The sequence below is a fragment of the Procambarus clarkii genome, chromosome 69, assembly GCF_040958095.1.
Source record: "Procambarus clarkii isolate CNS0578487 chromosome 69, FALCON_Pclarkii_2.0, whole genome shotgun sequence".
NCBI lineage: Eukaryota > Metazoa > Arthropoda > Malacostraca > Decapoda > Cambaridae > Procambarus > Procambarus clarkii.
Window position 1 is genome coordinate 20,018,196 of NC_091218.1, and position 24,902 is coordinate 20,043,097.

General features: G+C 41.2%; 2 protein-coding genes across 7 annotated transcripts in view; one reads left to right on the forward strand and one right to left on the reverse strand.

Moving 5' to 3' along the window:
• btv (dynein cytoplasmic heavy chain beethoven) overlaps positions 1 to 22,277 on the forward strand; it is a 103,963-nt gene extending 81,686 nt beyond the window's left edge. For 2 of the 6 annotated variants that reach the window (XM_045765047.2, XM_045765048.2), the window contains 9 exons: positions 509 to 745; positions 2,785 to 3,019; positions 5,736 to 5,938; positions 6,057 to 6,180; positions 8,366 to 8,463; positions 8,559 to 8,768; positions 10,479 to 10,678; positions 10,786 to 10,987; positions 14,566 to 16,598. In XM_045765047.2, the coding sequence (XP_045621003.2) occupies positions 509 to 745; positions 2,785 to 3,019; positions 5,736 to 5,938; positions 6,057 to 6,180; positions 8,366 to 8,463; positions 8,559 to 8,768; positions 10,479 to 10,678; positions 10,786 to 10,987; positions 14,566 to 14,721 (1,665 nt within the window). In that variant the 3' untranslated portion in view covers positions 14,722 to 16,598. Of the gene's footprint in view, positions 1 to 508; positions 746 to 2,784; positions 3,020 to 5,735; positions 5,939 to 6,056; positions 6,181 to 8,365; positions 8,464 to 8,558; positions 8,769 to 10,478; positions 10,679 to 10,785; positions 10,988 to 14,565; positions 16,599 to 22,134 lie in introns of those variants that run through there. The other 4 variants (XR_011224025.1, XR_011224026.1, XR_011224024.1 and 1 more) reach the window with 4 other exon arrangements.
• The window catches only part of LOC123772100 (uncharacterized), a 226,668-nt gene continuing 218,696 nt past the window's right edge, over positions 16,931 to 24,902 (reverse strand). The window contains exon 3 of the mRNA XM_045765049.2: positions 16,931 to 21,611. Within this exon, the coding sequence (XP_045621005.1) occupies positions 20,631 to 21,611 (981 nt within the window). The 3' untranslated portion in view covers positions 16,931 to 20,630. The remainder of the gene's footprint in view (positions 21,612 to 24,902) is intronic.

The window sequence follows — 24,902 nt, forward strand, 5'->3', positions numbered from 1 at the left end:
TATCCCAGTACAGTATATACACAGGCTTCCTGTCCCACAACAAAATGAACTTAAACATTCTTCAGAACCTGTGACCCACTACCTACTTGTTGACTATCTGTTGATGATTCCATAAATGAACGTCCCCGTGGTCCAGTCACTGACCAGGCCGCGTGGTTGCTGGTCTCATCAACCAGGCTGTTCAGTGCGGCCATAGTGCCAGATTATCCAATGACACTCCACATTGTCTTGACATGCCAGTATGCCGTTATTGAGAGTTTACCACTTTAGGAACTTGGTGTTTCAGTATTAAATATTCGTATTTGCAAATATTGGGTTAAAAATATATTTTCCATGGCCATAGGCACTGTGAAAGAGCTTATGCTAATTGACCAAAGATAAATGGTAAATAGGAAAGGTATTATACAGTAAGTTTAAAATGTGTTATTAGTTATGCAAGCTTTTCTTATCAGGAAATATACAGTCTGTTTAATAATTTTAGTTTTAACTGCAATTTTCTCTCTGAAAGGTGGCTATGGGTCAAGGGCAGAGTGAGATAGCTATTAAACTGCTACAAGAGTGTGCATCTGCTGGCCACTGGTTATGTCTCAAGAATCTTCACCTGGTGACTGCTTGGCTTCCAGTTCTAGAAAAAGAATTAAATTCCCTTCAGCCACACCAAGATTTCCGGTTGTGGCTGACGGCAGAACCACACGCAAAGTTTACACCTATAATTCTGCAGACGAGTCTGAAAGTCACTTATGAGGTAAGTTAGTTTTCCCAAGAGAACAGTTTCAATGTTGCTCTGCATTTTACATTTTAATGTCTTATCTCCAAGTGATATTTATGGTTACCATTTCTCAAGAAGGAAAGTTGAAAATTGGGTGTTACAGTATTTGTTTTTCACATATTTAGGTTTTCAGTTTGTGTGAATCTGTTAATTAATAATTCAGAGCACGTCCCTTGGGTGCTCTCATAGCCAGCTCTTGTATTATCTACCAACAACTTGCATCATCCACCAGGATCACTAGACTAATACACGTTGTGACAGATCTTTGTAAAGAATTCTGTCACATATCTGGGAAAGGAAGACAGCAGTGGATATGTTTCAAGTCACCATAATGTATTAGTTTGCTGTTATAGAAAGAAACAAATCACGACTCAAACTTTTGCACACGCAAAATTTGAAGTACCAAGACCATTAATTATTGCTCGGAAAACTACTGAAAATATATCAAAAGCTCCATCACCTGCTACTGTTGGTATACCACAGTTATTATAGCAAGGTCAGAGGAACCAACTACAGGTATACACTTACTTGAAGTCCAGACCACCAGTATGCTCTAGGAAGAAAGTAAACAAAGGGAATGGAGCATCTCGGAATCATGTTCAGAAAGAGCATTTTGCTGTGCTCAGTCCTCTACTTCCAAGCAAGTATCCTCGTGGAGAAGCAGTGCTACATCAAAACAAAAGGGGCAACTTACCCGAGCAGGAGACTAATAAAAGCCGGGGCCACAACAAAAGAAAGAGAGAGAGAGAGAGAGACAAGTGGTCCTTGAGGACTGTCCTAGCGCCAGCAACTTTGAGTGCAAGATGCACTGGCTAGGAATTCCCCATAGCATCGTGAGCATATAAGGGAATGGAAATATGGCACACAGAGCAAAAGCATCATCAAATATACAAACCATTGTTGAGGACTTGGGACTCGTCCAACATAAAAATGACTGTGCAGGTCATTTTTATGTTGAAATGTGGTGGTGGTGCAGCTTCAGGCCTACCACCTCCACCGTTCACTTCCTCAACCTCAATCCTCATGGTGTCAGTCACTTATCATCTGATGAATTATATTACAATTCACTACTTGCAATATATTTCTTTTCATTGTGTCCTGCAGCTCTTGCGTACTTATAAGTACTGTAGAGTACTGCAGACTGGAGTCAGAAGGATGTGCATAAGATATGGCTCCTGTTTATTGCTGTACAAAGCAATAAACAGGACTTCCTGTAAGGGACTTCCCCCTAATATGCCAAATAATCACAAGTGACTGATTATGACTGGAAATTGTTACCATATGACCCACATGACTAATAGTGTTTGGACTGTGTGCAATTATCATATGACATATGGAGCACATGGGGCCTGCAGGCCACTCCAAGCAACAGCCTGGTGGACCAAACTCTAACAAGTCAAGCCTGGCCTCATGCCGGGCTTGGGGAGTAGAACTCCCAGAACCCCATCAACCAGGAGCAGGACCCATCACATGACACATGGAGCAGGACCCATCACATGAGTTATGAAACAGTGCATGGCTTTATTTGTAGCTAAAAACAATTGAATGTCAGAAGCACCAGTTAGGGTCTGGTACCAATTGTTGTGTGCTTAAACCATAATTCACTGCACTGTTTAACATTAGTACATTGATCTCATTATGTTAGCATAAAAATATTAGCATTCAGTTTTGAAAGTATTCAAGATGTTTAATTTTTTTTTTTTAGATATATACAAGAGTTGTTACATTCTTGTACAGCCACTAGTACGCGTAGCGTTTCGGGCAAGTCCTTAATCCTATGGTCCCTGGAATACGATCCCCTGCCGCGAAGAATCGTTTTTTCATCCAAGTACACATTTTACTGTTGCGTTAAACAGAGGCTACAGTTAAGGATTTGCGCCCAGTAAATCCTCCCCGGCCAGGATACGAACCCATGACATAGCGCTCGCGGAACGCCAGGCGAGTGTCTTACCACTACACCACGGAGACTGTAAATTCAAATCTATAGGTTTGTATGGCTCATCTGTCCTTTCCAGGCACCAGCAGGAATCAAGAAAAATCTTCAACGGACTTATGACTCTTGGACGCCAGAAATAATTGCCCGTGGAAACAATGTCAACCGTGCCCAGTCACTCTTTGTCTTAGCATGGTTCCACGCTGTTGTTCAAGAGCGCCGGACCTACATTCCACAAGGGTGGTCCAAGTTCTACGAGTTCTCCTTAGCCGACTTAAAAGCTGGGGCAGACATTCTGGATAGATTATATAAACAAGGTTAGTGCTGTATTGTATATTTTGCACATCAAACTAAAATAAGCGTTATAAAATTATGAAAAATATTGTCATTGTCTTATTAAATTTTACTTACAATGAAATAAAATGCAACCCCCAAAATCTGGCCTGATTTATTCCAAATACATTTTGGATTACTGAAGCACAATTACCAGAGTCTGTCCTTTCTTTGCTCTTAATTACCAAATTTTGGGGGGATCATACTACAAAGATTAAAAAAAATTTCTTGTGCATTCAGTACATACATATTCAGATAATATCCAATGATTGTTTAACATACAAATAATACAAAACAGTTAGTAATAAGAAGTATGGGGATCTATAGAAATTCAAGCAGATGGTGTCTTTAAACTTTTTAAATATTCATCAACAGAGTAATGTAGTTTGAGGTCCCCTTATGCTGGCAAAAAGGAATTTCCTGAAGTACACTGTAATACAGTGTCAAGTAGCAAGCTGACATTGAATCAAATCATTGTCACTTTCATTTCATGTGTGTCAGTTGAATTATTTGCTATCTGTGGATACATAAAGATATTCTACCTAATGTTCAGAAACAGGCTGTAAAATAATTAGGTGGGCATGTACTAGATAGGTGAGAGTAGGGGATGAGTGTGTGTACAGTACTTGCCTAAATTCACTACCTAATTGTACTTGCCATAGTTGAGCTTTGGCTCTTTGATTCTGCCTTTCGACATTCAATGAAGTGGTGTATAGGTTTCCTCATTTGAAACTGTTTATGGAGTCTGCCTCTAACTACACTTCTTGGTGTTTCATTTATTCACTATAACAGTGAAAATATTCTATCCAAGGCATCTGCAGCTCGTTTAGGAATTCAGTTTCCACATTTGTCACCTAATTTTGTATCAGTCATCCCAAATAATCAGTTCATATCTGCCTTATCAATTACCCTATGAATTTTGAGGTAATCATGCTTTCCTAATGCTTTTGTCTTCCAGTAAACTGAGGTTTAATTCCATTAGTCTTTCCTCATAACACATTCGTTTCAGTTCTAGGACATATCAGATGGCATTCCTCCTGATTTTTGCCAATCTCATTTTATTTGTGTTCAAACTAAGGGTCCCACACAGGTGCCACACATTCCAGGATTGGTCTGATATATGTAGTACTGTATATGAGGCACTCTGGGAGATTCATTTTGCTATTAATACCCAGGTTTTTCTCTGTGATTCTTGGAAGGTTTCCATCTCTTATTTGGTACCGTGTGTCTGGCTCTTGTTCCCAGCACCTATTTCATTACTTTGCACTTGTATTATCCTCTTGCAACTGAACCCAGAGCAGCATCCTCAGGTACAAATGCCAAAGAATCCAAGCCCTCGTGGAGTTGGTCAGGAAATAGCTCATGCACTTCCCAAAGGCACAAGACAGAAGGCAGGTGCTGGCATACTTAGATATCAATCCGAGACAGCTGTGGCAGGCCTATGAGTAATTGCCACTGAATTGACAAATCCTTTGAACAATATCCCACTTCCTCCATGTTATTTTGAACTCCAGTTTGGGTCAGTGTGACTTCCCTCTTTTTAAATGCAAGTGGAGATGGTTTCTAAATGTCCGTGCCAGACCACAAGAGGAAAGAGACACTGGAGAATTTTAAGTTGTGTTCTGAATGACCATCAGAAGATACATTCTTTAATGCTCTAAAACATCCTCCAAGTAATGTTTAAAATAAAATATAGTAGCCTGCTAAGTATTGCTTTCCTAACCACCAATAACTGGTTACCTGTAGCCATTTCCTATTACCATGTGGCAGCACTGGCATTGTAAACAGAGTAGGTACCTAATGTGCCTCACTCTCTCTCAGGCTCACATCCCATGAACACCAATTCTGTTGACTAGAGATCTCTTCTATCAGTTTAGTGACAGTTAATTTATCTTGGGTGTGTTTGATCTCTTGTGCAGTGGGCCTATGAATTATTGGATATTGCAGGTGTGTGTATTCACCGTCTTTGCGTATCTCATGAGTGGGGAAATTTTGTTTTCTGTTGGGTTAGTAGTGCATCCAGCTGAAGTTTCTACTCATGAATGTCCCCTTCCTCTTATAGATGCCTAAGGATCTCATTCCAATACATGGTTGGGCTATGCTCAAATTGTTCTGGTTCATTTCTCGTCTGACCTCACAGGTCTTGCTCTCTGGTGTTTTTTTAATAGCTGTTTTATTGAGTCGCTTGCAGGCCCCTGTGTTTCCTCCTTGAGGTTATCTTTAGATGATTTCAGGGCTTAGTGTTCCCGTGGCCCGGCCTTGACCAGGCATCCTTTTTGTTACATATCCTTAGGAAGCAGCCCGTAGCAGCTGTCTAACTACCAGGTACCTATTTACTGCTAGGTGAACAGGTGCATCAGGGTGAAAGAAACTCTGCTCATTTGTTTCCGCCTCCGCCGGGGATCGAACCCAGAACCTCAGGACCACGAATCCCGAGCACTGTCCACTCTGGCGTCAGGCCTTGTCCCTAACACTATTATCTCTCAAAATATTTTCAACTTATTGCTGCTGCATCTGTGCAGAATGGCATCCTTTTCTGCCTGTCCTAAATTTGTTCAATGGGTCGTCTGAATGTCATGCTGAGAAAATTGCTTTTCATATTCACTCAACACCTGGTTTCAGAATACAAGAGCCCCACTCTGAGTTGTCCCCAGCATTCATGTGCTGCAGTGCAATACATGTATAATTCATATTTTGCAGAAACTGGTGATATCAAATGGAACTTTATTCATGGCTTGTTTGAAAATGCAATCTACGGCGGACGTATAGACAATGTGTGGGATTTGCGAATTCTTACTGCCTACCTCTATACATTCTTCACCAGTGATGTGATTGGTGGACGCAAACTTTCTCAAAACCAGCTGGCCCAAAATATGACTCTGCCAACTACTGTTAATTATCAGGTAATAGATTTATTTTGAAGAAAAAAAATTTTTCATGCAATTAAAAAAAAAAAATTTGATTGCAAAAATACAGTACACAGTATAATTATCATTATGGTTACTTGCTAACTATTCACAGGACTTCACTGCCCTTATAAGAAGCCTACCAGAAGAGGATGATCCAGCTTACTTTGGTCTTCCAGCAAATATTGAAAGATCTTGGCAGCGTATTGTCAGTTCACAGGTTATTGCTCAGCTAAAGGGTAGGTTATTAAGTTCCTTTTCATTTAGTTATTTATATTATATTCTCAATCACTTTCTTGTACCATACAGTGGTTTAATTTATTATTTACTGTATATATGTATACTGTATACATGAGTATATGTATATGGTATTATACAAATAATGAAAGAATGGAAAAGGAGTTTACTTGATTAGCCTACTTGTGGAATGAAACATATTAAAGTATGTATGCGATACAAACAGATGGGAGTTTTCTGATCACATGCCAGTGCTGTGTAAGACAAGACTGAAAGTAAATGGATGATTGTGCCTTATAAATCTGTAATAATTGTACAGTAAGTATTGGTTTGGTCATATTGAAATAATGGATAATGAGAGTGGGTGAAGGGGGGGAGGGGGGTATATTCAAGTGAATTTAAGAGTAAGAGAAGTAGAATATTAAGATAGTGATGGACATATGTAGTGGGCAAGTATGTGAGGACTTCAGGATTAAATGTAAATAGCCATGAAAAGTAATAAGGAATAAGACTAGGCAGAATAATTTTAAGAGGAAGACACTTATTCAACACATTTTTTATTTGACAACTAGTAGGAAGGCCTTCACACCTACGCAGGTGTGGGTGTGGATTTTGCTGAAACATGGTGGTGCAGATTCTCTGAACTGCTAGAGTATGTAATGTTTACCTAGTTGTGTCCAAGAGGAGCAAGAACCAGTTCTAGAGTCCTGCATCATAACTGTTTTACTTGTTGCATTTATACCTCCCAACTCTCCAGTATTCTCTCATACTTGTCATACTTGCTCTTGGAGTTGTAAAGAGTGATTGCTTACATCACCTTTGCTTCAAGCTCATTTCACTTCATAATACAATTCACTTCATTCTCACTCACTACATATGATCATGTCCTTAATACAGTATTTCTCTGGCTTGTGTGTTTCCAACTTCTATCTGTACTCCCATTGCTGTGTTGCCCCTCGCCTGGAAAAAAGAGACTGTCTTTATAAACTGTCTGTGCCCTTTACTATCATGTATCTTGTGATTATATTGCCTCTTGACACCTCTTCCAATATCATTAGTTTTAATTCACCTAGCCTGTCTTCATAGCTCATTTATCTGATACCTGCATTGTAATAAATTTGTGAACACTTACTTTTTCCTTCTCTTGCTTTACCAGCTGTGGGTTCTATTGCGGAGCTGTGTACTCCAGGACTGGACCACCATACACTGTATAATATTCTGAAGGATCCCCTGATCAAGTTCTTTAAATACATCCTTATACAGTATTTTATAGTTTTGAATACACAGCTGATGTTATTCTGTTAGTGTGTGCTGCTGGTGTTGAGGTTGACATTACATCTAATTTCAGGTCTTTTTCCCCTTGCTCAACTTCCTCACTCAAACTGTACTGTTCTTCTAGTCTCCTCTTCCTTCTCACAAACCTTATTACTTTTAAAATTAATGGGATTTAACTCCATTAGGCATTTATTTGGCTATTCCTGCACCCTGTTCAGGTCCTAGAGTATCATTATGAAGTTTTCTTCAATTATTATCTTTCCCATCAGTTTAGCATCGTCTGCAAACATTGACATGCAGAATCCTACCTCCTCCAGTATGTTATGTACATAAATCGGGAATAGTAGTGGTCTACAATCACTCTGTCTCTCAGTACAACCCTTTGTTTCATATTTGTCATATTCTAATCCAATGCAGTACCTTCCCACTTACACTAGCCTGCTTTTACAAATCATGTATCAGCCCTTTGTGTCAGTGTCAAATACTTTTTAGAAATTTAGGAAGATGTTATCCACCCATTCTTCTCTATCTCCTGGCAAATCTTGGTGACCTTGTCATAGAAGTCAAGTACAAAGTTAATTTTCTCCAGTAGTTCCAGTGGCCTTTCTCCTATTATTTTCTCCATTATTTTGTAAGGTATACAAGTCAGTGATACAAGTCTGTAGTTGAAGGTCTCATACCTGTCTTTGAATATGGGCTCCACATTGCAGTGTGGTGGTGATAGATATGTAGGCATAGATGTATGCACACAAACACAACTATCATCTAGAACTATGATTACTCTATTTGTTTTCCATTAAACAATTTGCTCCCATAATTTTGTACAAGTTTATACATCTTTCAACCCCCCCTTCCCCCTCCCCATGTATAAAAATGTATATATTGTGACAGACTAAATTTCTTTCATTATAGTGTTGATGAGGTCCCCTGAGCTTGCAAGCCGTTTTGACCGTGAAAAGTGGCACTCTCAATTGTCACCAGTGCTGAACTTGTGGAAAAAATTAAATCAGGTACAGTGTCTGCATTGTTTCAGAATTAATGGAATTTGGACAAAATGTCATATTCTGTATTTTTACATGCCAATTGTGTGTTATTATTTCCACAGGGTGCTAATCTTATTCAAGCTAAAGTTGCTGCACCAGGTTCATCATCAGAATCTCCAGTTAGAGCATTCATACAGCTGGAATATTATTCTGTGATCGGCATTGTCCAAACAGTCCACCGGTCACTAGCCCAGCTCTCAAAAGTTATTCGTGGAACACTTTTGCTTACCACAAGTGTCCAGGAACTTGCAGATTCTCTTTTGAGGCAGGAGGTCAGTGTAGAAGCTTGGTAAATCCTTTTGTAATGTCATATGTATTTGCTGAAGTCTTCTTTAGAACATTGCAATCTAATGAAAGTTATGTATTCATGTAGACTGAATTATTCTTACATCTGTGGGCTTGGTATGGTAGGATGGAATTCAGCCAATTTGATACTATCCAAAACAAAATGGGAAATATATAAAAGAATTACAACACTTTCTCATCCTTCCACTTGTGCCAAGACATCACTCTTTTTCTATAAATAAATTAAGGGCAAATGCTGTAATGGAATATCACTGCTCCACCTCTTCCCACATGTGAGGTTGGTAAGGGCTTCTAGCAGTACATTCACCTTTGTTATACAACTCATCATAATAAACAACTTCTACATACAACAATTAATTTTGTCACACCAGTTATTGTATGGAATGCTTTTCCAAGAAGTGGATTTGTAACTGTATTTGGCATCTCTGGATTTACTATGCATTTTTGTTTTTTGTTTTTATGTCAGGTTACACCCTTTATTGGATAACCATAGCTTTTTATAATTTAAATCTACAGTATTTACTTTTACTTACTTAATATAAGTGCTACCAATTGCAGTAATCAAATACGTAAATTAGGTAAAATAAAAATAAAGCCGGAAAAATAAATTGGGTAAAATAAAAATAGAGGGAGCCGGTTGGCTGAGTGGACAGCACGCTGGACTTGTGATCCTGTGGTCCTGGGTTCGATCCCAGGTGCCAGCAAGAAACAATGGGCAGAGTTTCTTTCACCCTATGCCCCTGTTACCTAGCAGTAAATAGGTACCTGGGTGTTAGTCAGCTGTCACGGGCTGCTTCCTGGGGGTTGAGGCCTGGTCGAGGACCGGGCCGCGGGGACACTAAAAGCCCCGAAATCATCTCAAGATATGTACAGTAAAGGTTTACATTCAGCTCTTGTGTAGCAGGAACCATTTGAAATTCCCTGGCAAGTTATACACAAATAAGGAAAATACTGGAGAGGACTATGACCTCCAGAAGCTTCATACATCTACACTCAAGCCAAACTGGTGCTCAAGTGTCAAAGAAGCCACCCGGGAGTGCTCGGTTAAGTGCTAGCTGGATTACCTTGCCAACTCATGTCAGATGCCAGCACCTAAATGTCAACAGGAGGTAGCCAAGCTTTGTTCACTTCATATTTTGCTCAACTAAAACCCAGATTGACTAGTGTTATCTGGTGGCGGGAAGGGAAAGCATTGTTGTGGTATTTTAGTTACTTTGGATGGTTTTTAGTTTTGTTTGGCATTTAGTCATACCAAATATTTGAGTGTTTGAGTTTGTGTCCTACATTCGGGTTTTTGCTCAGTGTGTTGGGCAGGATTCTGATACCTGCTTCCAGAATGCCATGTGATAATCATAGAGCTTGAGATAGTCATATACACCTGGTGAGATGGTTTTGGACCTGGGGGTACCAGTGCATAAGCTCTTTGGAAGCACTGAGGAGCAACCCCCACCCCCCCACCCCCAGAAAGGGGCATTTCATTATACTCATTATAAAATATCTATTCTTGTTAAGACTGCCACCTATGATTTTGAAACCTTTTTAACAACATTAGTTTCTATTGTATTTTGGTATTGTAGCTGCATGTTCAAAGTGTGCTATATTATAAAACCTCTTGGTTACCATGAGCCCAATATAAACATTTAGGTAATATGCTTTGCAATACTGTACTTTTGCAGACTCCTGGCAGTTGGCAGAAGCTATGGGAGGGACCAGAGGACCCACTAGATTATTTAAGGAGTCTTATAAGACGAGCACTGGGAATTGGAAAATGGGTAGCTAAAAGTGACCAGAACAGTCTTCTCAAAGAAGCACTTGATCTCTCCGAGCTCCTACATCCAGCTACATTCTTAAATGCTCTTCGCCAGCAGACTGCAAGGTCTGAGAAAGATTGACATTCTTTTCTGAAAAGCTTATTCACTAACATTATGCAGTATAGGATGTTTTTAAAAGTATTTCCACTTTAAATGTTTCTGTAACTTGCAGGGAATATGGAACTTCCATGGACAATCTGGAATTTGTTACCTCTTGGTCACGTGGTGGGATTCCTGATGCTAAGGTTGGCATGAAGTGGTGTGGACTTCAAATGGAGGGAGCTACTTTTGACGGCTCCCGATTGATGCACAACACCCATGATTCTCCGAGCATTGCTGTTGCTCCATTGTGCACAGTAGCATGGATGCCAAAGGTGGGCAAGAATATATTTGTTTAAGAATACAGCTGTTGTTCATAAAGAAAATGTTAAATATATATATATATAATTTATATAATCGCTGGTGTTATTAGTGACATTTGGGAAAAGTTGAGCGACTTATTAGAATTTGTATGTGATATATTAATGTAGCAACCCAACTGCCAAATAATGTTTGGCAAAATAATAACCATACAATGCATTCCATGCAAATAAAAGCAAGGAATGAAATTAGGCTGTAAACTCGTCTTCTAAAATGCATTCTACATGAAGGCTTATGTGTGGAATGTCAGAGGAATTGATAAAGAACAAGAGAACCTGAAGTTTGGTATGTTAGGTTTCTCAGATGAAGGTGCAAGAAAGTGAGAATGAGGACCAGAATGGAATGAGGATTGTAAGAACAGGAGTGTAAGAAAGTGAGACCATTGAAATTTCTGTTTGAGAGATATATAGGCAATGAATAATTTGGCATGGAATAGATCAAGGTTTGTCCTTGGGGACTAGATCAAGGTTTGTCCTTGGGGACTAGATCAAGGTTTGTCCTTGGGGACTAGATCAAGGTTTGTCCTTGGGGACTAGATCAAGGTTTGTCCTTATGAAACTCAAGTTTGAATGGATGAAAAGTGATGTAATTTTAAATGATTCATATGATGACATGTGAGATAGAAAAACTTTTTTCTGTGGGGAGCCCCTACAGCTCCCTGGAGCTTATCGGGTTAATGTATGTTATATTAGACCGGGACATTAGCTATGGAGTTCAGACCTACCAGGGACCAGTGCCAGAACCTGGCCCCTTCAGAGAGGTTTCAGGGAGCAATGGCCCTGGAAAACCCCTTTGTGGTTGGGGTTTTCCTTATCTGCCATCGACCGGGGTTGGGCACCCAGAAAGGTAGGCATAACAAAACAAACCGCACTTGGTAAGAAACTAAAACAAAAAAACGAACAGAGGTAGAAACTCCCTACAATCCCAAGGAAACAAGCAAACATCACACTTTACTGCTGCGCTATCGTCAGTGTAGCCCTCCCCGAGAAGGGGAGGGGGGCCCAGACCTCACCGTGCCGGCTGCTTAGCACCAGTTCGTAAGCTAATGTCAACTGGGACAGATGCTTCTCTGGCCTCGGTTTTCTAGGCGATGTTTGCTTTCATGGCGTTCACTGCTGTGTTTTTGTGTTGTGCGGTGGCCAGGTGTTCCCCATCAGTGCCGGGGCTTCATGCGCTTAGGGGTTTCCTTCCCTAAGAGGTTTATGAGTTTCCTTCCCTAAGCAGCTTATGAGTACTGCCCCTGTGTGACAGGTTTATCTTCTCTGGGACGTTCGGGAACTCCCCAGCTTTTGTCTCCCCCTTGGGGCCAGCTGGGGCTTGGGGGCCCTTGTTTGGCCTTGGGTAGGGACTGGTATTGTGCTGGTTAGGGCATCAAGGTGTTTCGCAGCCTGCCACCTACGCAGCGACCGGTTCCTGTTGCATCTGGGAATGGTGTACTTTTGCAGGGGTTTTCTCTTGTTTTTCTTTTAATTTGCCTGGTGGGGGTCTGCCTAGTGTGGCTATACGTAGTTCCACTGGTAGTGTTTGGTGGACCCTGTGCTAGGTCCCCGTGATTGTGCATGTCGCAGGGGTTTTCAGTGTTGCATCCTCGCTTGTTAGCTTGGGTGCTTAACCGGTTAGCAACACCTTGCTCGGGCTTCCCGTAGCAGTCAGCCTACGGGCCCCTGGAAAACCCTGTCAGGGCTCGGTGGACCATTGAATGTGTCTTTCGGGTTCCATTCCATCTTGTGCGGGTTTGTTGGTTGCTGTGCCCTTGTCTCAGGGTGACAGTCGCCACTTTTACCTCCGTCATGCTGCCTGTTGGGTCACTGACACCTTGACCCGGAGTCTTGCAAGAGGTGTTCTCTGCTTGTTCTCCCGTACTCTCCTGATGCCATTACTGTTCAGAGTACAGGCATGCTCGGTTTAGGTTGCTGCAATGCGCTAGGTTGGTTTTCCACCCAGATGCCCTGGGGCTGCCCCGTTTTGGTTAGATGCTGTTCACCCCTTTCCCTCCCTGTTCCCGGCTCCTGACCGTCTGCGGGTTTTGGGGTCGGGGCGGGGTTTAGTTGGTGTCAAGACTCGGGTGGCTTCGGGGTGTGCCCTGTTTGGGTTGGGGACGGAGGTTTTCGAGCCTGTTCCTCCTGCCAAGGCTTCTGGATCTTACCAGCGGCCCATCTTTGCTGCCTTTCCCCTGGACTCTTCCTTTTCTTTAAGGGCAGAGGGTGTGGAGGACGGCTCGGTCTCGGGGCCTCTGTTCCCGGTGGTGTGGGGGATGCCCACTTGCATTTTTGGGGCTGTTTGCCCCCTGCCTGGGTTTTCTGCTTCTGGGCGGGGTTTTTGTCCCTTTAGTCTGCTTCCTTCCCACATTTGCTGGTGTGTTTTTGGCTCTATTGCATCGGTCATGGCTCCTTTGTTTTGGTGGTCATTTTCTTTTCTGCGGATAACTCTCCGCTTGGCCACTGGTGGCGCTGCCATTTGTTTACCAATGCCTGGGTGTGCGAGCTGGCATTTTGGGCGAGTTTTCACCTCCTTTTCAGGGGTTTTAACCTCATGTTGGTGACTTCTTGGGCTCATTTCAGGCGCGAGGATTTGATGGTCGCACAGATTCCTGGCCGCCCGTTCTTTTGTGAGCGTGTCTGCTCCTGTGGGTTCTTGGGTTGCTTTGGGTTGTAGGTTGCTACCTGTTGTCTCTATTTCGCGTTGCGGAGTTTGTGGCAGCCGCCTCCTGGGTCACCCCTTTCTTTTTCTTATCTTTGGGTATGAAGCTCCAAGGAGCCGTAGGGGCTCCCCACAGAAAACCAGTGTTGAATGTAATGAAATGCCATTTTCTGGGTGAGCCCAGGAGGCTCCCTGGCAACCCTCCCTCCCACCGGTCGGCGTTTTTTTCACGTCGGTTGAAGCTTAGCTTCCGAACTGGTGCTAGGTAGCCGGCGCGGTGAGGTCTGGGGCCCCCCTCCTCCTCTCGGGGCCGGGTGGGCTGCGTGGATGACCGCGCAGCAGTAAAGTGTGATGTTGGCTTGCTTGGTTGTTTCCTTGTTCCTTGTATACATAAGTATACAAGGAACAAGAACAAAAGGAAAGAGGCAACCCTAACTGATTATGGCTCATGGAAAGAAGCCGTTTCAAACAAGTGGAATTTTTCAGAAATCCTGATTTCACAAATCTGGATTGGGTATGGAGTGATATGATCTAGATTTTGGAAGTGCTACTGTACAATATTTTTAAAATAAGCAAAGTGTTTTATTTGTTTGTGTATGTGTACTATATTAAAAATTGTGTGCAAATCACATTGAAAATAATTTGTACTACATATTACTTGACACATGGGGAAGAGGGGGGGGGGGGACTGCCCAAAAGATATAAACTATTCAAATAAGATCCCGCTGGCAATCCAGCTAGGCATACACAGGATAAATACTTGTTCAGTACAATACTGTATACACAAATTACTGCCTCCCCTTATGACTGACAGGTGTGCACTTACACATGACATTTTCCATCTTTCAACTCTTGTACTGTAATCGTATACTTACTGGTATTTAATTTACAGGATTTGGGAACTAGAATGTATCATGAAGAGCTACTGTCAGTTCCTGTGTATTCTGCCTCTGACCGCGAGCAGTTGGTCGGCAGCATTGATCTGCCTTGTCCTTCACCTCACTACGAGTGGCGTCAAGCTGGCTTGGCTCTGTTCTTGATAACATAGATCCTTCAAGTGGAGAAGAGATATACTGATGGAAACCCTTTGTTGTTCATGCAGAAAGTGTGTGACTTAGGCATAAAAGTAAGAGTACTGTAATCTCTTGTATGTATCTCAGTGTTTGTATGCTGGCAACAAACTGATATTCTTAATTAAAAATATTTCCTCTCATTTCTAGTCATACATTACTTTCTAGTCACACATTCCAATATATTATCTGAAAGAAAAAGTAATGTTGTATTGCATATTGACAAGTATTGCATTAAGTATGAATAAGCTTAATTGGATGGTGTGCGTGTTACTGGTTTAATATTGCCAATTAATGGTTGTTTTCTAATTTTAAACATCTTATGGTATAATTCAAATTCCAATTATCAGGGACAGTTGTCTAACTCCTGGGTACTAATTTTACTGCTAGGTGAACAGAGGCATCAGGGGAAAAGAAAATATGCCCAAAATTTAAAATTTCTGCCCTGCCCAGGATTGTCCTCAATTGAGAGTTGAGGATGTACAACTGTATAGTCTACTTTATCCATAATATTTTATAACCATTTCTGAATAATTATTTTTATCAGTGATATGAAGAAATAATTAAAATCGGTAGAGAATGGGTAATGAAATGAGCAAAGACCTTGCCAGAGTATGGGAAAGTAGTAGTGTGCCAGATTTCTTGGAAGAAACTGTGATTGCTCTTTTCTATACAAATAAGGGTGTAGATAGTAAGAGTTAGAGGCATTAGTCTAATAAGGATTGTGGACAACATGTTTGTATGAATTGCAATACAGTAGTACAGAAAATGGCAAAAATGAGTTGGGAATAAAAATTGCATGAAAAGATAAGACACACATCTTTGGATCATCCAATAAAATCAGCAGATTCCTAGATGTTGCTACTGCTCGGCTTAGACTCGGTCTATAAGTATCTCTGGGAATTTTCATTATCTGCTGATGTAGACCTGACCAAATGTAAACTCAACAAAATTATTTGCATACCCTCCAACACTATGTGATGAGGTGTGAAAAGATACTGCATGTGAATTAAGAGACAATTCTATAATAAATGTTAAAGATATGTGTAAGTATTTAATTAAAAATGATCTGTTACCAGAAATCTTCCCAGTTTACTAACTAGGAGTAACCAAGTGATTGTAACGTATCCACCGCTGCCCACTGGATGGGGGGGAGGGGGGGTGTGCAGGACAAACATATCAATTGTGACACTAACACTCTCCATGTCAGTTGCTTACCTTAGAGACTATTTGTGGTTGGTCTTGAGCTCATTATTGATGTGACGATGTGTATTGAATTTTGTAACTAAAGATTGTAGCTAATTGAATTTGTGGGGTTTAGTTCCTGAGCCCATTATGTGCCTCCATAACCCTTTCCTCTACCACTCACAAGAAGGGGTGCATAATCAGTGAACTAAACTCGCATGGAAAGAGGTGAAGTACAAATCGGAAAATCATAATTTATGGATATTGTGTGTACTCACCTATTTGAGGTTGCAGGGGGTTTCAGCTCTTTGGTAATGATCAAAATAGGATATGTAATACAAACTTACATAGGCATTACAGAAAGCTAACCAGTATACAAATATATATACAGTACAGTATACATTTTGGAATGTTAGTCAAAACCTGTCAAATACTGTATGGAGCTTACCTTGTTGCTGCATCCAGGGCCACACTATAAACATTTGGCTTCTAACCAGCTCTCAGGACCAACATGCTGAAACTTATTTTTTCTCTTTATACAGTACTTCATTTTCACCACCCTGGACTGCATATCTCCTCTTTGAGCTAGGTCAACATCAGGGTAGTCTCATGCTGTCAATGCTACCATATCTACATCAATAAACTGGTGTTAAATCAGTTTTACATAGCTCATCTTAGTATTATTACCTTGCATTACTCTTGAACATGTACAATAAATGCTAACTTTAGTTCATTTAAAACTTTACAGATCTGCAAATCAATAGCACTGATTATAGACAAGTAAAAATCCACAAATAATTACATTATCAAAGTACAAGAATTAAGTAACAAAACAATGTTTACAAAAACCCAACCATATGAGGCTCTCTTGAATCATTACATTGAAGAGTTAGCATGTTACTAAGACATTAACTAGTTATCTTAATGATAAGAAAAATGTTAGCCCTAGTCTTTAAGTACAATAATATGATATAATGTATTACCAGGTAAAAGATAGAGCTATTATGATAAAAATACCTTTTATTTACCATTATCAGACATATCTACATGCACATTAGCAAGTAAATTCAAAATGGGAACGCCAACTGATCGGGTGTTAATGCCTCCACAACTTTCATACTGTATCAAATATTATTTTTTTGAGTACATACACATATGTATAGCAAGTGTGCATGTGTGTGCATGTGTAATTACCTAAGTGAAGTTACAGAATGAGAACTGCTCGTGATGTCCCAACTTCCCAGTACTCCGTCGTATGACACTTTGAAACTACTGACGGTATGTAGAGAAACTGTATGGATATTATGTATATATATGTATGTGTATATATATCACTGTATACATAGTAATATTTATTGAGAAAGCTATAGAAATATAAAGATAGATAAAGAGATAAGGAGAGATACCTCAGCACTCGAATGGCTCTGAACTTTAACAATTCGGCACTCGAACAGTTGAGAAAAATATGCTTGTAGTCAACCGTTTGCTCAGCACTCAACCGTACAAATGTCATAACAAACGGCCACCGAGGAATTGTCTTCAAAGGAGGAGGAGGAGGGAAGGGAGGATATCCCTAGCTGTGGCAAACTGTGTTATAAACCTGTTGAATGACAATGCAAGGTTTTGCTTTAGAAACATTTTAAAACACAGGCAAAAGCAAATACAGTATCACTGGATATTTTGACTCCCCAGCCAAGCATCGCTCCACCTCTTCCTCATCACCTTCCACATATGCCATCAACTCTCATAATTACAGGTAAAGTGAGAATAAATTTGCATTTATTTCATTGTGTTTAGGTTTTTGTATGATTTACTCATGCTAGGCTTCAAAATTTTGAGTTAAATTCAAGTAAAAATGCCTACATAAATACATTTTTGAGGGTCTGGAGCAGATCACTCGACACTAATAGCCTTCTGGAATAAATCAAGTTCAAGTACAGAGGTATCACTGTGTGTGTGTGTGTGTGTGTGTGTGTGTGTGTGTGTGTGTGTGTGTGTGTGTGTGTGTGTGTGTGTGTGTGTGGTGTGTGTGTGTGTGGTGTGTGGTGTGTGTGTGTGTGTGTGGTGTGTGTGTGTGTGTGGTGTGTGTGTGTGTGTGGTGTGTGTGTGTGTGTGTGTGTGTGTGTGTTGTGTGTGTGTTGTGTGCGTGTTGTGTGCGTGTGCGCACGTGCTCATGTGTTTTTGCGTGTGGGGAACATTCTTATGGGTGCAAATGTGGACATTTTTTCACTTCAATACCCAAAATTCATTTGCTCTGGGCTTTGTTATTACTCCTGATAGCAACAAATGCATTTTTAGACTAAATATTACTTTCAAAATAATAATATATATATAATCTCAGTATTTTAATTGCACATTAACAAGTTTGAGTTAATTTAATATACAAGATGACAACTGTACATTTATATAGATAATAAATTTTCAAAATTTTCACAAGAAAATGTTCAAGGTGAATATCCAAGTAACTTTCATAGAGAGGAATTAGTCTAACCATTAAGTGGAAGTGGTGTGTGGTGTTAGAGTTATGAAGTGATCATTTTGAATAATACAGTATTAGGTGACATGTGTTGCATGCAGACCTCACTCCACTGCCCTGCTGCTGCTGCTGCTGCTGTTGATAGCGGTGGCACTGCAACACTATACATACTTCTTAACACTGATGCCTGGGGTTGGCAACATTTTTGGGATGATGGTTACTACAGTTTCAATTTTACAACAGAGACCAAACAGACAAGTGTGAGAACCACATAGAGCATGTTAAAAATAGATGGGACCTGGTAGAAGAGGTCTAGACTAGCTTTTATTGAACAAAAGGGAAGAAACGTGGACAAAAATTATATTTTAAAAGGATTGAAACTTCATGACAGAAATTAGTTATTTTTAATCAAGAACATTAATTTTGAATTTGTAAATTGAAATGAAAGTTCATTTATTGAGTTATAAGAACACTGTATAGCCTTAGTGAGGTGTTAATGGTGACAGGTAAGAAGAGAGCCATCTGAAAGGATGACAAGAAAAGCCTGCATTGATATTTAGCTATGAATTGTATTGCAATTTTGTTTAGCTTAAAACTAAAAGATTCAGTCCTCTGTTGCAATCAAAATTTACAGGAATCCACAGCAAACTGTGTACATTGGCCTGAATCTGAACATTACTGACCAAGATATTACTCTAATTATTCAGAACGTAACTGGTAATTTAAATTACTTTGAGTATTAACCCAGCTTGATTTATATTGCTGAGTATTCTAAATGTAACAGAAAATTGAGTACAAGAACAGTAGTACAGCAGGGATAGTGGAGCGGGGAAGCAGCTGACGTTCATGCTGGTCCGGGCTGACCCTCAGAAGACATTTGTGACTAGACTGGAGGAGGGTCAGCCTGGATGGATACAGGCACCAGCAAGCCTCTACATTGGCTTGGCTGTGCCTGTGAGCGACGACACCAGTACCTGTTGGCTGTGTAGGTGGTGAGGATGGTCTGGCTAGTGCCTGGTGCTGACCCATTACACAATCCACAATGGGGCACACCCTGCTTCAGGTTCATGTGACCAACCATCTGATGAAACTTTAAATAATTAACATGTTGAGCGATTCATGTCCGCTCTTCACTATCAGCCACACTATTGGTCCCTGGGTGAGGCAGGCCCAAGGCACCATAGGCCTGGTGTGAGCGCCCTCATCAGGCGTGGTACAAATGCCAAGTGAGCAAAATAGCCTCCAAACCACACAACCCTAGACAAGAGTAGCACGACAGTTACCCTGCAGGGCGTGTTGTGAGCAACAGAAGATACAAGGAGGCTTGGTCTTATCAGAGCTGCAGGTTGTCCCTCCTGTGATGGTGTGACTTTCAACTGACAGTGCTGGACAGACCATGACTAGCAGAAGTGTGGCAGGTCTCAAGTTGTGCAGGTGCAGTGAGGTTCGTAGGGACAAAGCCCAGGACATCTATTGATGCGCCTCACCATCATACCTCAGTGCTGCCACTTGTCACCTCAGTGTGGGAGAAACCTGTGTGGGGCTCATGTGAGCGGAATTTTAGCAGGTGTTCCACAACTTGTAAAGAAGCGAGGAACAGCCTGCAGCACCGATTGACAACCAATACTTCTTAAATTTGTTGACTAAATAACCTCCATTACAAATGGAAATATAATTCTGTCCTTTAATAAAGACATTTATAAAATATTACCTTTTTCTAATAGCTCTTTATTATCAGTTAAGTCTTGTAACAGGAACACCTGGTAATCAGTCTGTGTCTGCTACACATTCCCAATCCTATCCCAAAGATAGTTTCTAATATGGCACACATTTTCAAACCAACATGTTAGTTCACATGAGTCAAATAACTGACCTAGGGCACCGATATGTTGATTTTATTCCAATTTTCTATCAGGAGTTGCAATATGGCTTGTGTATGGCACACGGTAGGATCAGGTAGCACCATTCTCTCGGCTGGCGGGACACCCTGCACTTGACGAGCATCTCCCACTCCCATCATCCTCACACATGACTAAGATTGACAAGCGCATACATTATGGTCGACCTTTGATTCCAGGGGAAACAATTTAACATTGAACAATAAATAAGAATCAAATAAATTAAGTCCCCTTCCTTTGGACCTTGTTCATACGTTGAAATTCTATATATTTACAGATATTATTTACGATTATATACATGACAAATGGTATGGCTGAAGTATATACACTAAGCATCAATTGAGGTGGGAGGGTTGAGGTGCCCCCGTGGCCGTCGCCGCCTCGCATCGTGGGCATGGCGGACACGGTACGGGCGTGCGGACGAGGGCGCAGGGAGAAAGGGCCACTCTGGGCGTGGTGTCACAAACACAGGCCACTGTGATCTGTTGGGTACCATGGTGGCCTGTGTGGGTGTGACTGTGAGGAGTGGTGGTGTAGGGAGACGGCGATGATTGCGGGGACGCCTGGCATGAGGAGCCACTGTGACAGCAGTGTACCGGGTGCGTTGCGGTGGTCTGGGGGAAGGTCTGTGACGTTGACGAGGTCGCACCTTTCCTGCCCCTGCCACCTCCACTTTGCGTCTGTTTGGAACCTGTCTGTCTACTATGACAGTTGTGTTTACTTCCCGGTTATTTTGTTCTCTCCTTTGCTTTCGTCTACGTCTGTCTTTACTTTGTTTTCTTCTTTCTCTACATTTTTTATTCTTACACCTCTTTGGCCTTTTTCTGCACTTCTTTCTCCCTTTAACAATTCTACACAATTCACATCTTTTTCTACCTTTGATAATGCGACATGGTCTTTTGGCAGGTTGGGGAGTAGTAGTTGTAGTTGTGGTGGTGGTGGTAGTGGTAGTAGTAGTAGTGGAAGGGTATGCTGCATGCACTACCGTAGAAGCCTGAGTGGCCACACCAGTACCACCGCTACCTGCTGTTGTCATGTTGTACTCATTGTAGCCAGCACAGCGCTGCGGTGGCTGACCTACCAATCGCTCCTGGTATCTATTGATGATGCGCTGCGCCTCCTGCAGTTGTGTCCAGCGGAAAAGGAAGAAGTTTTCTTTGCCCAGGTGACCCTCTACAGGCCGCGCACGCTTGATGCGACCACTGGTAGAAATGGCCAGGTAGCGTCCCCTGAAGCGGCGACTTTGCAGCGTATCATAATAGGTCTTCTCCAGCCGTGACACGAACTCACACTCTGAGCTCCTCTTACACTGCAAAAACAAATAAATTGTTAACGTCTTCTGCTCTCAATAAGCAAGAAGAACTTAAATTTATTTAGAACTGTAAGCAGAGCTATAATATGGAAAAATCAGATGATATGATTGTCTGCAATTAATAACACTACAATAATCATTACCCAACCTATTTTCCCAGTGTATTTAATACATAAATTATCCAATCTTCTCAGTCTTCCTTTCAGTAAAACACTATAATGAGAAGATCTGAGTAAGTGTACACATTTACCTGAATTAATTCTGATGGAATACTTATAATAACTGATCTGTTTTCCCTGCATATTTAAAATGAGGATAAGAGGTTAGGAAAAAGCTAAGGAGTAAAATATAATTCACAATTACACATATGTATTTACTATTAGTACCTTAACTAAAAATTCTACTTTTGTACCACTCAGAGTCAATTTAAACATTTGTGGATAACTTAATCAACTAACACTCTATACTTATTACTAACTTTAAATAACTTACACTTTAACTAATATGTTTGTCTCTGAAGCCAGACATAGATACATATGCAAGCAGTACTTAACCCTTCAGCAGTGGAGAACACCTGGAAGCCCTGGAAGTGCTCACATGTGCAGGGACCACACCTGTGACCAAGATATATGGCAACTGCACACAATTGCAAACGTTTGGTGGGCCTGTTATCGTCAAAGATCTCTGAGGACAGAGTGGCCCTGCCTTGATAAGCTTTGGAAACCTCGTTAAATGTGACACCTGCGCTGTCTTGCCCTGCCAAGCTATGAGGTCGGATATGCACCATTATTCAGTGTTATATTTAACTTTAATTTCCTTGGGGGGGGGGGGGGGGGGGCATGGGTCAGGGAGGCACTGATAGGAAGTGGGCACGTCTAATGTCTGGCAAATATGAATTTGTACTTTATTAGTAGTGTATTAGTGGCTTTAGGCACTGTACTTGTGTGACAGTACATAAACGGGAGGATTCATAAGTGTAATTTTTATGGATGTACTCTTGCCTAAATAATAATTATTCATTACTGTTATTATTTTGCTATTATTATTATTAATCTTCATATGTATATATATATATATTAATGCAGAGAATATATACAGCACACACAGACATGATAAAGCACCTAAATTATTGAGACCATCTCAAAACTCTCGAAATGTACTCTGGAGAGGAAGCGAGAGAGGTATAAAATAATACATACAGTACTGTACATCGAAGATACAGGAAAGCCAGGTTCTAAATTTGCACAGTAAAATTTTAATATACCAGATCATATATGTCTAGAATTACTAGATACAGTATATAGATCTAGAACAATATCTAGAATTATATAATAGAGTGAAAGATACAGAAGAAAAAGCAGAATAGAACCTGTGAGGAGTAGAGGTACCATAGGCACAATCGACGAGCACCATATGAACAAAAGTCCACTGTTGTTTAATATTCTCCCAGCAAGCATAAGAAACTAAGTATTGCCAAAACAAAGGTGGGCATTTTCAAGAAACCATTATATACATTTCTACAAAAAGTGGCAGACCAGCCGGTGTAGTAGATATGTGGGCCTGTGGCCCACTCCAAACAACTTGTTGGACAGAGTTATCACAAGTCAAGCTTGGTAGATAATTATCAGGAGAAAGCAATAAGCTATTACAACTATATTGCACTTGGAATAAGGGGATAAGGATTTAGGATAGGGCAGAGAGAAGGAATAGTGCCCAACCACTTTGACAGTCGAGCACTGAATGCTGACGTGCAAGAAGAGCGACCATTGCTCTACCATCCAGTCCAAGTGGAAGGGCACCAGGTTTGGGAATTAGAACTACTACTGGAACCGTCTTCACATAAACTCCAGGTACAGTAATTTGAATGACTTAGAATTTTTTGTTTTAGAACAGCCACATCCACAGTCCAGCAACCAGGAGGCCTGGTCGACGACCGGGCCGCGGGGACGCTAAGCCCTGGAAGCACCTCAAGGTAACCTCAAGGCAAGGTAACCTCCACATTATACTGACTAAAATTTGGCAAGTATTGTAATATTTTTTTGGAAAGGGGAGGATTGCACTCGGTAAATTCACCTTTCATGGCCTACCATGGCCAAATTAAAAGCTAGAACTTTTTTTCCTTAACACATAATTTTATCTAATTGGCCCCATACCCATCCTATAGGAAAGTGGCAGAAAGCTCAAGTGACATAATTTGAGGGACTCTTGCATACCACACACTCAAAATTTGTGCCGATTCCCTCACACTTGGGTCTGCATGAACATAATTAAGTTGATAACTCTACCAAGCTAATAGTAAATAAAGACAATGTTAAGATAATCTTGGGCTGTCAAACAGAAACTAATAGATTATCGGAAAAAAAACATCTAGCTGGGAGCAAGGAGGGGAAAGCTGGGAGCCAGGGGGGGCAGAGCTGGGAGCCAGTGGGGAGCTGGGAGCCAGGGGTGAGCTGGGAGCCAGGCGGAACTGGGAGCCAGGGGTGGGGGAGAGCTGGGAGCAAGGAGGGGAAAGCTGGGAGCCAGGGGGGGGGGGCAGAGCTGGGAGCCAGGGGGGAGCTGGGAGCCTGGGAGCCAGGGGAAAGCAGTGAGCCAGGGGGGGTGTGGTGTGGGGAGAAGAAGTAGGAGTCAGGTGAGAGCTGGAGACACAGGGCAATATAAATGTAATATATATTTTATTTCCTCTGGGTATCCGAAGGCAACAACACGTAGTAGTCCTGACCAGAAATGCCTCAGAACTGCATGAACGAAGAGTGGCATGCCGCAAGGACCAGTGTTGGAACCGGTTCTAATCTCAATTTTTATGAGCGATAACGGGTTATGCTGTACAGTGTAAGACCCACCGATGACACTGAACAACAAAGTGCCAACCTCACACGAGCAGTACACACCGACAACTTAGTAAAGATCTAACTGATGAAGTAGCATAAGAATACATTGGTAACAATGAGAAGGGCAGCTATTGTACGAGTACCACAGAGGTACTAACAGTACACACGGTAACAGGTATGGAAATAATAGCTGCTAATAATTTAAAATCAAACAGGCTGAATCCAGACAACGTAATATAAACCGATTTTTAGGCTTCATTGGCAGATCATTCAAGTTCGAGCCGATTAAGTCATTGCTACTGTTTGTTGGTACAAACTATTTTAGAATACCGTGTTAAGTTTTGGTGATCATAACACAGGATTGATATAGACAAATTGGAGGGTGTCGAGCAGGTGGCGGGAAACACGTTACCCGGGGTAAGTGTAAGTCTTATGAAACCAGTTTAGAAGAGCTGAATTT